Source organism: Grus americana, chromosome 3 (genome assembly GCF_028858705.1).
Source record: "Grus americana isolate bGruAme1 chromosome 3, bGruAme1.mat, whole genome shotgun sequence".
Lineage (NCBI taxonomy): Eukaryota > Metazoa > Chordata > Aves > Gruiformes > Gruidae > Grus > Grus americana.
In genome coordinates, this window is record NC_072854.1 from 50851148 (window position 1) to 50869042 (window position 17895).

The window sequence follows — 17895 nt, forward strand, 5'->3', positions numbered from 1 at the left end:
TGGCATAGCATTTTATTAAGATGTCAAATCTTTTTTGTTAGCAGTCAGTCAGTCATTGAAAACAATCTGTACACATCTAATCTAGTCAGCGAAAATAGCTGTACAACTTTAACGTGATATGCCCCATTTATATAGCTCATTATGCTCTGAAGTGATTCTAGTCATTGTTTAAGTCCCCACAAAAACAATTAGAACATATATTAAAAGTAACATAATATTCTGCTCTCAAAAGTACAAAAAAATAACACTTTAAATATACACTGGCTCCTAAGCTTAGACTGAATCCTGTCAGGAAGAGAATTTTGCACTTCAATAGACAGTGCCTTCAACATCAAGAGCTCTTCAAAGTGCTTGGCAGAGCATGTGAACGCTATCCCCACTTACTAGATGATGAAATAAGGCACAGAGGTCAACTACCTTGCCCACAGTCACACAGAGTGTGGTAGAACTAACAGAACAGAATTTGGGCTTTTCAGTTGTCCAGTGTCGCCACCGCATCTCATTGCCGCTATTCCAAGTGCAATGGCTTACGCATTTCTGAGGAGCAAAACTTGTACAGCACACAGTAAGCAGAAGGGGCGATCTAGGGCCAGTCGGAGGCTGCAACAATTTCAACCCAAACCAAACAAATTTGGTAGTCAATATATCAAAATGCACTTAAGGGAATGATCACATAGAAAATTATACATTAACGTGCAGAGAACAAGCTCATTAAACATAAGACATATGGTGTTAGCCTAGCAAAAAGTACTGGCTATCTTAAGCTTGACAGTAGTTCAGGTAATATTGACTTCATCAGAGAAGTCATACTTTCTGATCAGCAGACATCTTAAACACTGTTCTTCTACAAGCAAGGTACACTTCTCCGGAAAGTCACACAGAAATGCAAATAAGGGGTCAAATATTTCCTCAGTAGGCATGGATGTGTATGAGGCACAAAAAACCCACATTAATCGCTTGTGAGGTATGGACTAAGTGGTACAGAAACACCAATCTGGAAAAATAAAAAAAGTCTAAAATAAATAAGCTTAAGAAAACTGAAAGCCACCCATCAAAATCACCAAGAAATGCATCTTCAGATAGATTATATGCTGCAGAAAAGAAAGTGCGATACGTGTAATCACTGCTTGGATGAGAAGCATGCTATCGCCTAGCCCTCTGATGAGAAATAAGTATTTCAGAAAGCCTGTCCTTGAATAGCATGCTCATGAGATGACTCATTTACTGACAGAGGCTGCTGATGGGATTCAGAAACATCTACACTTTGATTCTGTTCTTCACTGATTGGATGGGAAGGAACCGTATCTTGGCTACGGTGAGACTGTTGACTTGATTCCTGAGTCAGCTGCACATGCTGAGCTGGATGCGAAGATCCTGCTAAGTGAATTTCTTCATTTTGTCCTTGATGAGCATGGAGATGTTCTAGTGCTTCCTTGGAAAGCGTGATGACATGCATTTGTTCAGGCTGGGCAGCCTGTATTTGGTTTGCAATCACATTAATACTTTGGATTTGTTCCGCTTGCTCCTGCTGAGCGGAAAGCAACAAGTTCTGCAACTGCTGTGGTGGCTGAGCAAGCAGCGTGAGGTTAGCAGCCTGCTCTGTCGTCATATTTGGGGCATTCTCTGCAGTAACAATACTAATGCCTTGATTATGACTAGGCATAAAGTTTATATTATGCACTGCATCTGTAACCAGTAGTTGAATTTCCTGCCCTCCAGAGGTGGCAAGTTGATACTGCTGCAGCTGAAGAATGTTTCTCACTTCTGAGTTACTGTTGGTGCTTGGGGCAGTGCTGGCTTCCTGAAACTGCTTTTCCTTGCTATGAATTTTCAAATGAGACTTCAGGTTGTCCAGACGAGCAAACTGCAGACTACATTCTGGGCAGGAGAAAGGCTTTTTGCCTGTGTGTAAGATACAGTGTCTTCTCTTAGCACTGGAATCAGAGAAGGATTTTCCGCATATACCACAAGAATATGGCTTTTCTCCTCTGCAAAAGAATGTATTTGATCTCATTAAAATAGTCACTTTGACAGCACTTTCTGCAACTTCTTATAGAATAAAACACATTTATTTGGTTTTGCAAAATCATAAGCACTTAAGAATAGTGATGTTTAAAAGGATCTCTGTTTGACTTCCTAATTATTTTTATTTGACTTCACAAACTGTACACCACTTTCATCAGTATATACTATATACTCAAGACCTACAGAGATAACGTAACTGCCCTCCTGTCAATACACCCGAGGTACAAACTCCATGCTGCTAGACCTTGACAAGAATGCAACAACTTACTTTGCACAACTGTAAGCACTGACCATTTTAAGAATGTTTATTAACAGTGTGGGCTTTAAAACAAAAAGTGTCCAAATCCTAACTTGCTGCCCGACTCAAAGGGATGAGAAATTTTACTGGAAATGTTTTCTTTTATGTAAGGCCCACAACAGTTCTCCAATGATTTAAAATCTGACATGCCTTTATGCAGTACATCACATTGACATGGGTAAAAGATAACTAATGCTATTAAAGAGACGTGATAGACTACAGGACAATGCTCCAATAATCTTGTTATGCCATGGCTACTGTTCTGCTGTCAAACAAAAATTCACTTTAAAGTTTTTACATAAATAATATAGCAGTCATTAAACACTGTCATTAAACAGACACAATACACCAAAGAAGAATCTCACAATATCTTGGCACACTAGTATTGAACAGTGCAGTACTTTCCACTGCCAATTATTTCTTTAAATAGATGAAGCAAAAATGTTAGTCTTTAACCATCCATCCAAAACGCAAACAAGCCCTGACCATTCAGTTATTGAACAAGCACTACATATAAGTGTCAGATTAGAAGTGACATTTTTAAGGAATATAACGAAAATTAGACATACTCTACCTGTGAATTCTAATGTGAGTCTGAAGAGAACTTTTAGCTGTAAATGATTTGCCACAAATTTCACAAGTGAAGGGCTTCTCACCTATCAAAAAGAAATTTGCCATCACTTTTTATATAGCACTTCCTATCAATATATTAAAAAGCATTTTGTATTTTATCATACACAGTATCAAGTCTGTACTGTCAAATCCTCACGCTTCTGCCATGGGTCAGGACAGATACCTGAAATTGAATTAACTCACTAGTTAAATGAGGGTGTAGTATTTTAAACATACATCTCTATGTTTCTCCCCTCTGAAGATAAAGAATTAGGTGATCCAAGCCCTGAGAGCAACAAACAAAACATGCCTATGATACAGACGCAGGTGTTCCACATGGAACAGACAAGCTTGAAAAAGGCTGACCCTGAACTAGTAGGCATCAACGCCAGGCTCACGTGCAGCACCATGCAGATGAGTGAGCCCGTATTTCCAAACCTGAAAAGTGAATCCATTAGCTTAACAAGTCAGCTGGCTTCCTATACGGGTCCATCATCCTAGGCCTACGATATCCTGGGAAGAGCAGCTGGAGAAAAATTAAATTATGGTGGGATAGATAAATTATGGGTTAGGGTTTTTTTCACTGCATTTGGAATTCTTGGGTCTAATTGAGTAGAAGCAGAGGAGCCAAATTAAATAACAAAAAGGTGCACAAGAAACAGATACTGCCCAACAAAAGTGAATCCTAATTCACACCCTAACATAGCCTTTTTGCACTGAGCTTCTTCAAGACACGAGAATCTGGATCACCACTGTGGTAATTCACACCATCAAAGCACACTGAAACCAGGGACAGGGCAGCAGCCAGTTTCCAAGGAAGCTTCACATTTAGTACAGAACTGCACCACTCAGCAGCTTTCAGAAGGCTTCTGAGGGCAGGGGCAAAGTATGAGAGAACGAGAAACCTTTGTCAGAAGGGACCTCTAGTCATCTAGTCCCAGCCTCCTCCTGAAAACAGGAGTAGCTTCCTAAGTAGACACTATTCTTATGACACAGTGTTACAAAACTGCTGCCAAAGCAGAACAGTCATATCAATGTTAACACCTGTCCCCAAATGCCTTAGAATTTCACTTCTTGCTTTTGAGGTAAGATAGATCAATTGTTATTTCTGCATTGATAATACTGCTATCTCGCCTGTCTTTTCTGGAAGCAAAATACATTGCAAGCCAGTTTCTGCTAGAACTCATCTTAGTTGATCTGGTTTTGCAACTTACCTTGCTACTATGCTTCCTCTTCTCATTTTCCACTACAATTATGGAGCTGTATCAGCTTCAGATACAACACTATTGTTATGTGTCAACAAATACTATGTTCTTCTCAACAGAAAATGTGGTATTTGTAAGTATCGCAAGTTAACGCTATTCTGGATACACCAAAACCTCCCAAAAGCACAAGTTCTGACCTCATCATATCCCAGGAAATTTAAAGCTGTGTTATTTTCACTGAGAAAGAGAAGGAAATGAATGAGATACATGACTTGATCTTGTGCATACTTTACTACAACCACAGGCAACATACTTAAGAATAATTTGATTTGGGGAAGAAACAATTGCCACTATTTATAGCTACTTCAAAAGAAAAAAATATTTACAAGTCATCTTATGAACTCATCCTTCAGAGAACACTATTTTAAGGAGCTTATTCTTCGTTATCACAAGAGGGTACATTTTTATCTCTGCTATCCAGCCATTCAAGTATCACCTTGCCCTTTAAATCTCTTAAAACACCCTCTGACACACTTGTATTAAATCATCCCTCCCAGCCCATCTCCTGCCAACATCTGGTTTATTACAGCATATTAAAAGGTAAACGGAAATTCTTATTTCATTTTTCATAAGCATCCATCCCTCACAGACAGAGGTGCCCAACTCATTTAGGACATACACTTTCTGTTACTACTTAGCTTACTTCAAGCCCCATTTATGCTGGATGTGGCTCTCCTGATAAACTGAATTCCCAGTCCAGGATTCTATCACAGAAGAGCTAACTGGCATTTTCTGCAGTAGGCATTATAAGAATGGGGGGGGGGAAAGCTCTTGCTATAGTAGGCACTGCTTCTGTGCTGTTGCAATACAAGGTTTTTTTGTGCTCCTGCATTCTTGATATTAAATCTCTTCATTAGTGATTCAGGCATTATTACATACAAGTAGAGCAGAAGTTCATCCCACAAAGACAAGAGTAATTTGCCTAACATTGTTTTGTCTGTGTTACTTCAAGAAAAAAAAAAAACAACGACCAACCAACCACAAAACATGATGGATAATATTACCTGTATGTGTTCTTAGATGTTTCTTTAACTGAGCTGCATCCATGAATTTGCGACGACACTGGTTACATTCCGGCAGTGCATGGCCTTGTCGCAATAATAAAAAAAGTGTCAGTGCATAAGTGATCCCCTGTATCTCTTCAGTGATCTTTGTTAAAGCACTTTCCTGTAAAATAACCACTTTGATATAATATAGAGATAAAACACACGGTGATTCACTGCCTCCTCCCTATCTTAATTGTCACACTCCTATTTCCCTATTTAATATTATCACAGGAAATGAGGGGACTGACACCTGCCCCTCCCCAAGAGAAAGCGTGTTTGGAGCTTTGTAAATCCTAATTTTTTTCCCCCACTTCCTCCACGTGTAGCTTACTCTCCATCCTGCTCCAGAAGAGAGGACACTTCTTAAAGCTTGTTTGCCATTACTAGTCCAAAACAGTGGGAAACTATAAGGCAATTTGCACAACAAGCAGTGAACACAATTGCTTATACAATTCCTAGCTTCTATGTAACACAGATAGCAGGGCTAAAATAATCAAGTTGTATATCAAATAGAGCATAACTAGTTTTCAATCATCATAAGAGTCCTTCTCAATTAACTGGTTTTCTACACTTCTCATTTATTATACACCATTTTGTTTTTTTCGCCCTATTCATTGTTGTATCAAGATACCACATATCAGGGTAGCAGAGACTAAATACATCACTCAAGAAGAATTTTCAGCCTCAGTCAATCTTTAGGGGGACAAATCAGCAAGGACTGTAAGCCAGCTCTTCAACCCAAACTCGTTATACCTGTGTGTACTCGATAATGACTCTTCAGCTGTCTCTTTTGGCTGAAGTATTTCCCACACTGGTCGCACGTAAAAGCCTTCTGCCCTGTGAAGAAAATCACTTATTAAAATGTAAGCCACATTTATTTCCTTATGCTTGCTTTGTATAAATAAACCGTACACATGAGAGAGAGCAGAAATACCTTTTTTCAGAAACGCAAATTCTTGGGGGAGAGAGGTTACCTTTGCCTCGAAATATTTACCTGTATGTAGGCTCATATGCTCCAGAAGCGAATGCTTTGTTGTCAGAGCTTTATTGCAGACGGTGCACGTGTATGGCCTTTCTCCAGTGTGCATCCGCTCGTGGACTTGAAGAGAATGCTTCTGGGAAAAGCCTTTGCCACACTCACTGCACTTAAAAGGGCGCTCTCCTAAAAGCAAAAGATGACATTTTAAAGTATAGATGCATTATTTCTCACTAGATATTCTAAGCTGTTAGTCAGATGCATTGCAATGTGAGTAGCTACTAAAAACTTTTTTTGAGTAGTGATAGGGAGAATTAAGAGACAAGCTTCACGCAGCAATAAAAGAATTCTTTAAGTATTGCCATATAATTTAACATTTAAACAGAGAAATGCTTAACTAAACTGCAGTCAAGGTGAGACGTAAAGGCTACGAGATCTGCTGACAAAAATAAAACATCAAACACAGGAGACACACCATAATTTGCATCAGTATGCTATTTTGGACAGTTCTTGCTGGAGACAAGAGCCCACATTTCAACAAGTAGCTTGCATTTAGCAACAAGTCACTAAACCCAAAGGCAGCAGCCTCTCACTGCCTACCTGTATGACTTCGCTGATGAATAGCTAAGAAGTGATTATATTTAAATACTTTGCCACAGTCTTTACAGCGAGCTTCAGAACCTGTACGTTTTCTTTTTCCATCGGTTCTCTTTGCCAGTCCTTTATCATCCTCATCACCGAGGAGTTTATAATCTTTTAGTTTGATTGATCTCCTTATTCTACGTTTGCTGTAACGGCTCTGAGTGCTCTGTATTCCTTCAGATTTGGGATCATAATTCTCATCTTTCTCAGCTGACAGATCGACAGCAGCTTCTGAGCCACAAGCAGGTTCATTTTCTTCTGCATCTTTCCTCGCTGGAGCCTGCTCGCTGGCAACTGTTTCTTCTTCCATGGTGTCTTTTTTCATAAAATTTTGCTTATTTTGCATGGAGTTGTTCTCTCTCAGCTGCACATCTTCGGCAGAATTCGCTCCCGATTTTTCTTCTTGGAGATTCTTGACTTTCCTTGGTCGCCCTCGTTTTCGCTTTGGTGGATCTTCGTTTTTCTTGTCGCTGGTGGTAACAGCTACAGAGGCTGCACCGTTAGCTGAAGCTGGTAATGTATTACTCGGGCTGCGGCTGGCCTGATAGTCTGTACAGGCCCACACCAAGTCATTCACTTTCAGCAGCTGTGCAGTAGCCAGAATTTGTTCTGTGCTTTTTTCAGTGGCACGGAGGCAACCAGTGTAGATAAATTCTAGCAGTGCTCCAAAGGTGTCTGCAACCATTCCCTCCAACATGTAAATTGACTGCCCTATTTCAACCTCATCTACAAACATCATTGAGAAGTATTCACTGCTGGCAGCAAGCAAAGCTTTATGGGCTCTGAATTGCACATTCTCCACTATTAGAGTAATGTCACAAAGAAAATCCTTCTTCCTTTGTTCTTCAAAATTAGCTAAAATGGTATCTTTGTGAGCTTTGGAGTGGATGACAACCAGTTTCTCAGAAGCATTAGGAGTCGTTTCTGCCATTTTTATTGTGAATACGAAAGGAGGTGCCTACAAGAACAGAATAGCTTTAATAAAGAAATAGTTTAGAAGTCTGCATTATAAAACACCAAATATAATTTGCTTTACCAGTCAACAAAGTTCAACAGTTTCTGAAGCAATTTTGAATCCTGTGAACTCTCTTTAAAAAAACAACACTTATGCTGACACAGATTTTCCTCAAAAAGTGTTTTTAAATCCTAAGAAATGGCTACAGATAGTTTCCGCTTAGATCAGAATTACTGCCTGTTATTCCACTTGTTTATCTCTGATGTACTGTGAACTCTGTAGCATCTAAAAAAACAGCTACCCCTTCTGAAAACTCCTTTCACAACTAAAACAATTGGACAAAAAGAACTCTTTGTTCACAGCTCCTAAGTAGAAACAAATAATTAAAAAAAACCCCTCAACTGCAGCTTCATCACTGCAGACACCACATTTCAGATTATTCAGGGACAAGGCTATGAAATCCTGTAATCAATGATAAAACTTCACTAGCATCAGCGTGGCAGGACTCCATGCCTTCTTTTACCCACTTCTACCCTTCTGAAAATTTCTCTTTCAAAACACTTACCTGCTAAGCTTCAGCCTATGGGGGTAGGCAATAAAAGCAGAAAAACAGTAGCTTTTTAAAGAGCTCTGTCTAAAACAGAGTTGACTCTGCTAACTATTAACCATTGATTTGGCTTGCTAAGCTTTTTCAATTATAAATATGCAAAAATTAAAAACAAGCAAAAAAAAAAGTGGCAATTTCAGAAGAATCCACTAAATAATACTATGGAAGAGACAGGCCACAAAATGTCCATTTCAAGAGGATCAGCTGAGACAAAGATGAAACAGATTAGCTACCTGCCATTCTAATTTATAAAACTGTCCTATTAAATACAAATATATATTCATACTTGCATTTAGTGAGCCCAACACCTCCAATCACCTGAAAAAATGCTGTAAGAGACAACATAGACTACATACAGATGATACCTAAATGTTACTGAGGTGGCCAACAAGCGATTTTATTTTTAGGTCCATTCAGCTACCAAACAAGAGTTCACGCTGGAGCCAAACTGTTTTATCTGGGAGCTTTAATTTCTGGAGGGTGCGAGGAGCACCTGATGCTGCTGGAGCACCTTAAGGCTCAGCTGCAGGTCCGCCCCGACCCTGCCTTACAGGGGATCACAGGAACTCCTGAAGAACTGCTGCCAAGTCTGCCTGCAGGCATTCCCTAACATCCACACGTGTCTCACGCAGGGTAATAGGTGTTTCGTGGGTTTTGATCACCTGACGGACTTTGGTATTCGATCACGAGTTGACACCGTTACTATCTGGACTGCAAAATCCAAACCAGCATGCTCATCTAAAAAAAACCCCAAAATAAAACCAAACCAAAAAGAATGAGGCTGTATACAAGGGACGGCGGGCGGGCAGGAGGCGGCCCGCAGAGCAAGCCGCTCGGCGGGGAGGAGACGCCAGAAAACCCGCGGCGGGGAGCGGAGCGGGGACTGGCGGCATCGCAACCCCCGCCGCCAACGGGCGCCCACACCCAGCGCTCCATTTAAGCCCCGAGATCCGTAACTCGCTCCCGCGGGTACTGGCCGCCCTCCGGGGAAGGCCGCTAGCCCCCTCAGCGGAACGAGGCGGTGCCGGGGAAGGGAGCGGGCCGGCAGTTCTCCCGGCCCAGCAGCCGCTGCTGCTGCTGCCGCCGCCGCCGCCATCCCCCAGGGCCCCGGTGGCGGTTGGTGGGTGTGGGTGAGATGTCTCCCGGCGGCGCCCGGCACTCACCGCTCCGCCGCCAGCCCCCCTCGGCGCAACCTCCGCCGCACTTCCGGCCCGGCCAGCAGCGACACGCCTTGCGTCCTGACGTAAAGCGCCGCGCTCAACGCGGTGGCAGGCCCCAGGCGCGGGGAGCGGCGCTAGGCCCGCCCTCCGGCCGCCTTCTGCGCGTGCCCCGAAACGACGAGTAGGTAGGTTGCCGTAATAAACGTTAAACGAGGCGTGACTTAAGACAAAAGTTATTTTAATTGTAAGATTTCGTCGCTAAGAAACTGGTCCTAGAAAGCGTGACGTTGTTCACCAGCGGCATTCCAGCAGCATGGGCAGCTGATGGCGATGCTCCTTGCACCTGCTTGTGCTATGCAAAACTGGGGCTGGCATCTTTCAGGGAGAGAAAAGTCTGCAGCCTGCCGTCAAAGCCAAGGGGCCTGCGCCGCGGCTCCCTGTACGGGCCCGCCATGGTTGCCCCCAGGTAGGGGATGAGCTGGCAGTGCTCCATGAACCACGCCAGCTTCCTCTGGTACATCTGCCGCACCGGCTCCGAGCTCCTGGGGTTGTGCGCTGCAAGAAGTTAAGTGGTGTCTTAGTGTCCCCTGTTAACTTTGTGGAATTACATTACAGAAATTTTCAAAGGCATCAAGTCTACGCCAGCTGTTTTTATCCTTGGTACAGATAAAACTGCCATAGGTGGTGCCCGTTGATGCCAAACCAACAAAAAAATCAATTTTGGATGTTCCTAACTCCAAAAGAGTAATAATCTTCAGAAAGATCAAGGCTTTTGTAAGCTAATAACAAACATTTGCCCAGCTGCCATCAACTTCCCATCCCTCAGGCCGTGAGGGGCTTGTGATGCTTGAGGCAATGACAAATTTGCATAATGTGGCGCATACCCTGCAATGCCGCACTGCGTGGCTGGCACTGGGCCGCTGCGTCCTTGGCACAGCTGTCCTATGACCTAAATGCTTTGCCCATAAAAAAAAGAGCTGGCTGATACTTCAGAGGAGGAAAGAAACATCAAGGCCAAGAACTTTACAATGAAGATAGTATTGTTTCTTTTCTTTCTTGCCTTTCTGCCCTAAACTGTATTTTGGCGTACGTTAGTATTGAGTGCCAGTCTGCAGAGTATTCTGTATTATTTTAATTGTCACACTGAGGCCAAGGGGAAGGAGTGATTTAAGACAGCCAAGTCATAACCATTTTTTTCCCTGTAAATGGTACTTTATGTCTCATTACAAAAACGGGACAGCATGAAGAACTATGCTATGAGACACTTCAGCTCACTAGCTTTAAATAGTAGACAACTGCATTTAATAGCTTATGAGTGATTTTTCAAGCATAGGTGTATGTAGAGCTCTTACAGGAGTCAAGTTTGAAGAGCACTAAATCACTCTGGTGATGTATGGTTTCCTACTTTTTTCTTCCAAGAGTAAATCTCTCTGCGTTTATGATTGATCACCTGTACCTTCTCTTCCCGGATACTCAAAGCAATCCAGTAGTGTTAGAAAAGATGCAGGAGCAACTAAACCACTGTTTCTTGTCCCCTATTTAAATGTGAGATTAGAGAGTGACATAAATTGAAGATGAGAAAGTCTTACTTCAGATAGAAATAGGATGCAACAAATTTCCAGAGGACCACAACGTTAAGCACTTTGATCAAGTTTTTGATCAAGGTCAGCGTGACTACTCTGAAGAGACACAGAATGAGAAATAATGCCATGTTTGCAAAGGACATTTTTCAGTGTACTGGAATGCTGTATCTTAAAGTTGGAAGCAGTTCTACCCAGTATTAGAATAATAGATAACTTGTTTTCCTGGATTCCTATGGTCAAACTGTTTGTCACTGCATTAGGAGAAGAGATTTGCGCACTTGCGTAACCTTTGCATTTCATCATCCAGTGCTGATAATGGTTTAATGATGCAATATATGAGCAAAGCATTCCTAGCGTGGACATTGTTATGTTAGCAAAGCTGTGCTAACAATAGAATGAGAACAGTCTTTGTGGATGTAACAAACTGCTGTATAAAAGCAGTTTTGCTGGCTTAAGAACTGTACATTTATACAGGGGCTTATCGTGTGCCTACACTGTTCTGTGCTCTTCTTTAACAAAGCTATGCTAGCAAAAATCCATGATAGTCCAAGAAAATTCCAGAGGGCTCTGGAAACTGCATGAGGAAGCACAGGACGTGAAGAACTTTAGACAAATAATAAAGATTGCTATTATCTAAAGAATAAGTAAAAATTTGAAATAACAAAAGGCAAGGTAAAGTTCACCCACTGAACAGGTTGGCTTATAAAAGACAAAACTGGTGGGTTGAAGAAGTGGCAGTCTTGTTCCAGAAATCTTGGCAGTACTGGAAACCAGACCAAAGCTACAGCAGAGCTGCAAGCTCGACTGTTGAAATCCTGAAAGCTGGCACTATTCAGGCTGATTGCAAACTGTTAAAGATTACTAGCTGCTATCTTGGACTGAAAAAAACCAACCAACCAAAAATTCTAAAAAATAGCAAATATAAACACCGGAGACAAAGCTTGAGCAACTTCCCTCACTGAAGGAGTAGTCCTAACCTCTGGTGGCTCCATGATGTGTTTTACTTTATTTTGTGGGCTGAGTACAAACCACCTAATTTTAGTTTTGGACTGTTTACCTTTGTTACGGAAAAGTCAGGTAGTCAATTGGACTGTCAATTAAATAAAAAAAGAAGTTAAGAATAATCAACATACCGATACTCCAAATCACATTAATATTGAGATCTTCCCAGATAATTTCCCAAATAAGCAGACTGATAAATAACATTTCATTTCTCTGTGCTGCTAAAAACTTAAAAGTCTGATTAAATCTGCATGGATATCTATTCTTTCGTACTGCATAACTTAGTGTATTGGTACTGAGCCCATGCAAAAGAAGGGCTTTTTTTGAAAATGACAGGTTTTCTATGTGCACTTAGGCTGTTTTTCAATACAATTAGACATCTCATTTACATATTTAGCTGATGTGTTGTTGATGTGTATGATCAGAAAGTTGTCTTCAGGTTATCTGCAAGGCAAGGTTTGTTAATACGTTTTATTTGACCATCTGATACAGTTGAAAAAAGGCAAGTATTCAGGCACCTAAACCTTTCCCCAGGTAGTATTTCAGCAGCCTTTTATTACAGTAATTTTACTTAATTTTTAAGAGAATTCAGGTTGTCTCTGACTAGTTTAAAATGGAGTACTACCTAGAGGATAACATTTTACTTTCTGTTTAACAACTCCAACAATGCGTGTTAGAATGCATGTTTTCAAGGCCATCAGGTTGTTGGTGATAAAATGTCATTAAAGTCTCATGATTTGTGAGAGATCACATACCTATCTACCTATCCTGTTAACCTTATTTTCCTCCCTGGTCCTTACACATTTCCAAGAAACTTAAGTATATAATAGTATTTTCCCAAGTTGGACATAAGAAAACTACACAAATTGGTTATCAATGTTGTATCAGATGATTCACTGCATTTATATAATTCATTATTTTTATAGCATATTATTTTATACGCTACCTTTTAAATGGCAGGCGACAAACAGCAGAGCAGTTTTTTTTACACTTAGAAATGGAAACTTTGGCTTTAAGGAGCCTACTTCATTCAGAGCTTTTATTAGAGAAGTTGCTACTCCCTAAAGAAAGAAAACAGTTTTAGAAGACCATTACAGAAATCTAGAACAAAAATATATTCAAAGCCTGATCCTGCTGTCATGCAAATCTAACAATATAGGATGACATCTAAGTTGGTGAATTGTAGAAGATAACAATAGTATAACGTAGGGAGCGAAGTGACCATGAATCATTTTTTATTTCATAGTCATGTCCCAAAATGTAACCAACTATCCTTAAATGATTCCACATAGGCTTGTGTCTATCCTGGTGTTAAAAATCGAAGCAAATTTTAATCTTACTAGATATGATAAACAAAAGAGTCAGAAAATCCATCATCTAATATTGCAGTTTATTATTCCCCTCCGATGGCCTTACTTGTATTTTTTCCATTAAAGCTATAAATATCTATTATTTTAAAGCTTTCAAAAAATTCCTCTCAATTGTATGTACACAATTTTCAATGTAATACAATCCCATTAATAAACATAAGACTCATACTGCATTAAAAATGACAGAAACTGGGTGGGATATACTATACATTGCAAAATCATGTTTTAAGATAGAAAAGCAAAAACTGGCCTGTTCAAGGTATCCAGCCAAAGGAAGTGCAGTGAGTAGTATTGGCTCCTTTATTGGAGGGAGTTTACGTGGAAGCTTCAGATTCCAGTACTTCTCTGGTAACCTAACCAGATAAAAAGTAAGCACTTTTAAGATGTATAAACCATGACGCGATTAAAGATGAAAATGCAGTTAGTATATTCACCTCATAAACTTCAGAAGTTTTTCTTCACTTTCAAAAATATATACCTTATCTTGATATTTTGCTGCATACTCGATGTTGCCAGACACCAAAGCTTCATATCTGAAGACATGGAGCAAGAAAGACTATTAATTCACAAGACGTGTAAAACATGGTTTGTGCTGTGTAAATTCCTGAGCTCCTGGGAGCCTTCTGGTAAATTAGCAAGTATAGGAACTACAAAAACGTAGCAGTTGGATCATCCAGGTTGCCACCACATGACTGTCAGTTACAAGTCTCAAAATGTGAGAGTCTTTGCCTCAATATCTGCTTATTAGGGGCTTTTATAGTGCTTCTTTAGAGCTCCTCTAGTTAAAATGCCAATCGTAGCTGTTCAGGAGATTAAGAGGGGACAGCATAGAATTGGCTATTATGGTTCTACCTTGATGAGAAGTTCCTGCACACTGTGGGGGTTCCTGCGCATTCAGTGGGACTTTATGGTGGAGCTTTATGGATCTCATCAAAATCGTAATAGCTAGTTTTGCATCTGCTAAGGTTTTGTGAGATTTATTTGAACTTTTGAAGGCTTATGATAGAGAAAACTCAAACTATATCCGAGCAGTCTTCATCACAAAAGACAGTAAGCCAGCAAAGATCCTCGTGGAACCTGTAGCCATGTAAGTTTCAAAAGGTGATTTTACATTGATTTCCAAATCCACAGGCACAATATAGAGAATTGTACTTCGAAAGTATTTCCTGATTAATGTGTTAATATAGGACGCACAGTCTGTAATTCAGATTATGAAAACCGCAGTGATGTACCTTTGTTTTCCATCGAGGTAAGTGACTGGACAGTATCCCTGCATTTCAGCACTTACAGGGAATAAGGCCTTCACTTCTGCTGCAGTCAGTTTCTTTGGTAGCATATCTGGGGGTGGGAGAGGGTGAGGTGCCAGTGGTGGCACATAAACCTCTGGTCTGCTCAAGAATTTCTATAGAAAAAGAAATTAAATGTCTTTATAATGAAAGAAGCACTGTAAGACTGTTAGTCAAACTCCAGAGGACTGGCTCACACAATTTAGATACTTGTTTATTCACCACCTCTCTCAGTGTGCTGGCACTGCTGCTGCTCCTAAGTCATTTCTTTTCCAACCCACTCTCAGTTGAAGTCATCACTATCTGCCCGCCCTCCATCACTATCCATTGCTATCATTAGCCACTCTCTACCCCCAGTCTCCCCAAAACAGATGGAGAAGGGAGGAAATGGTTGTTTTAAAATGGATGTTTGATCTATGGCAATTTGTAAGAGGAGCTTTGGTTTGAATGGACTCTCTCTTGCATTTGTCTGCCTAGATGTTTGATAGCAGAACTATACAGAACAAAAGCTTGAATGCTAACAACACTAGGGGCATGTAGTGATAGGACAAGGGGTAATGGCCTTAAGCTGAAGGAGGGTAGATTTAGATTAGATATAAGGAAGAAATTCTTCACTGTGAGGGTGGTGAGGCACTGGCACAGGTTGCCCAGAGAAGTTGTGGCTGCCCCCTCCCTGGCAGCGTTCAAGGCCAGGATGGATGGGGCTTTGGGCAACCTGGTCTAGTGGAGGGTGTCCCTGCCCATGGCAGGGGGTTGGAACTAGATGGTCTTTGAGGTCCCTTCCAACCCAAACCATTCTATCATTCTATGATGATTCTGTGAATTCAGATTACATAGTGCTGCTTTCTGTATGGAATCAAAGAATCTAAGCAACAATGTTCCCTCTTCCCATAATCCCTTCCCGACCTGCTTTCTGACACTTACGTCCAGTTCTTCCTGTGAAGCCATTTTGTAATAGTGTCCTCGAAATTCTGCAGCAAACTGCAATGATGACGTTACAGAGCAGTCAACCAGTTCACCCTTTTCTGCGAGGCTGACGGGACAGTACTGGCCAAACTCCCCCAGCCGATACTGCAGCTCTTCGGGAGTGATACATAAATCAACAATGCCAGCTGCTTTCCCTTTTAATAAAAGCAATTAATGATAGTGTTTTATTAATGAAAGACATAGAAACATCAAACATGTTTATTCAGAAATGTTACAGTTTAGAAGATTTTATAATTCATCGTGTGAAAATGAGATGAAATAATGAGAAAATAGCATTTTTATAGATTGATACTGAAATGAAGTTGCAACCCATTTAACCAATTAATTTTAATAAAATTTTTCTTGCACTTCAGAAATATAATAATTATTAATGATGTGGGATACTCTGTGTGCTTACTAGTCTGTTTTTGCTGGGACAGTTTTATTTATGATTTATTGTTTTACTCCTTCGTGTTGCTAAGGAACATTTCAGCTATTATTTTATTTCTTTACATTGGTGAAAAAGAGTACAAAGTGTGATGAAAGCCTCCCGTTTATTCATTCCTGTCTTGCAAATGCTACAGTCTATCTGGATGAAATATATGCATAATCTTGAATAAAATATCATATAAAACCCAAACTATTTAAAAACTGTGCTTTTCAGGCTTGATGTGAAAAAGTTATATATGTTTTAATTTTTTTTTTTTTTTTGCTTATGAGTGCAATTTTTGAGAAGAGTGGAGCCACATAGCTGTAAAAGTTAAAACCAAAAGGTGGATATAAGATAAGGAAGTCTGTCTGCACTTCAGAGGAATTCTAGTTAAACTATACAGGCATGTTTAAAAGGCATATTTAGTCCTGACCAATGCTGACACACAAAAATTCAAGTGGGAACTGTACCAGTTTAGACTAACGTGCTTTTCCTCCCACATCGCAGAAATTAACTCAGATGGCATATTTAACTTTAATTCTGAACTTATAATTAACATTTCCTCCCTCCTTCCCTCTTCCTCCACTGACACTTAAGTGAAGCTGCAAGTCATAGTTCCCCTTGTATACTTTGGGGTACCCTTTGTGATTTATAACCCAGTGTTGAGACCTCTGTCTTCTTTCAGCTGTATTCTGTTACCCTGTTCTTTGGAAGATGGCCTCAGACTGTCCTGTGGTTGGTTTTGTCTTTGCTCTCTTCAAGAGATCTCTTCAAGATCTCTCCAGATGAGACTGAAGAATTTGAGGGTATGTATGTGCCCAAGAATTAGCTTCATCCAAAGCAAGTGGAAGGTGAAATACACTCATTACATTGCAACTTCTTAAAGAAACAAATATTATTCTGAGAAACTTTGTTTTTCTTTTACCTTCTTTTATTCTTTCCAGGTATATCTGGATTTCTTTAACAGCCACTTGAACTTCCTGCAGTACTTTGTTCCAGATCCACCACTTGCTCTGAAAGGCATCAATCACACACCAGTTCTGATGCTCCTTCTTATAGTAAGTCCTAATTGCATCAATGTGCTGTTTATAGCAGGAATTTTTAATAGCTAGAATCTGTGAGCTGTCATGTTCAGGGTAGGGAGGTCTGAAGAGAGTGAAAAATAACACTGGTTTAATATGAGTTTTAAGATTAGATAATTTCATTGAATTTCAGGTGTAATTTATAGAGTTCACTTTAAGTCCTTTTTACAAAATTCTGCTTATTTGAAACTGTAGAACATATTTGAGAAATACAACTTTCTTATTAAGAATATTACCAGTTACATATGACAAGCAGCGTACTTATGATCAGACAGTTATGTTCAGAAACAAAGAACAAAACTTTTGCTATTTATGTCCCAAATACAACTCAGTAATTTTGTAAAGGATTTGGAATTTATCAGCACATATTAACTGACACACACTACCAGTACACCATTAAATGTACTCTAGACAAAACACTATGAGACTTTTAAAGTGAAAGTCAATTGTTTATTGAAAAACAGGCTTGATTTTGAATTATGCTGCTGTTTGAAATCAAGAAGTAGCCATAATCCTTGGATGTATTTTGAAAACTGTCTGTCATATTTACGTATACATATATGAAAAGAATCCATCTGACCTCTAAAAAT

At 40.1% G+C, this 17895-nt stretch overlaps 2 protein-coding genes and 1 long non-coding RNA gene across 7 annotated transcripts in view; 1 reads left to right on the forward strand and 2 right to left on the reverse strand.

Annotated features, from left to right (window-relative positions):
- On the reverse strand, positions 1–9658 carry ZBTB24 (zinc finger and BTB domain containing 24). Of its 4 annotated transcripts, none has more exons than XM_054820547.1 (7): positions 9590–9658; positions 6823–7822; positions 6241–6408; positions 6000–6083; positions 5205–5288; positions 2898–2979; positions 1–1988 (listed from the first exon to the last, which is right to left on the reverse strand). In XM_054820547.1, exons 2-7 carry the CDS (start codon positions 7793–7795, stop codon positions 1178–1180), a joined length of 2202 nt encoding a protein of 733 aa, XP_054676522.1. In that variant the 5' UTR covers positions 7796–7822; positions 9590–9658; the 3' UTR covers positions 1–1177. The 4 variants fall into 4 exon arrangements, 3 of the variants coding, with proteins under 3 accessions (XP_054676522.1, XP_054676523.1, XP_054676524.1); XM_054820548.1 differs by lacking the exon at positions 9590–9658 and adding an exon at positions 9089–9583; XM_054820549.1 differs by lacking the exon at positions 9590–9658 and adding an exon at positions 7901–8377.
- The window catches only part of LOC129204473 (uncharacterized), a 21345-nt gene continuing 13104 nt past the window's right edge, over positions 9655–17895 (forward strand). For both annotated transcript variants that reach the window (XR_008576403.1, XR_008576404.1), the window contains exons 1-3: positions 9655–9771; positions 16909–17029; positions 17168–17281. This is a non-coding gene — a long non-coding RNA (uncharacterized LOC129204473). The remainder of the gene's footprint in view (positions 9772–16908; positions 17030–17167; positions 17282–17895) is intronic.
- The window catches only part of AK9 (adenylate kinase 9), a 76826-nt gene continuing 68720 nt past the window's right edge, over positions 9790–17895 (reverse strand). The window contains exons 31-37 of the mRNA XM_054820540.1: positions 17149–17369; positions 15752–15948; positions 14774–14943; positions 13976–14074; positions 13792–13894; positions 13118–13232; positions 9790–10141 (exon numbers count right to left, since the gene is read on the reverse strand). Coding sequence (XP_054676515.1) covers positions 9939–10141; positions 13118–13232; positions 13792–13894; positions 13976–14074; positions 14774–14943; positions 15752–15948; positions 17149–17369 — 1108 coding nt within the window. The 3' untranslated portion in view covers positions 9790–9938. The remainder of the gene's footprint in view (positions 10142–13117; positions 13233–13791; positions 13895–13975; positions 14075–14773; positions 14944–15751; positions 15949–17148; positions 17370–17895) is intronic.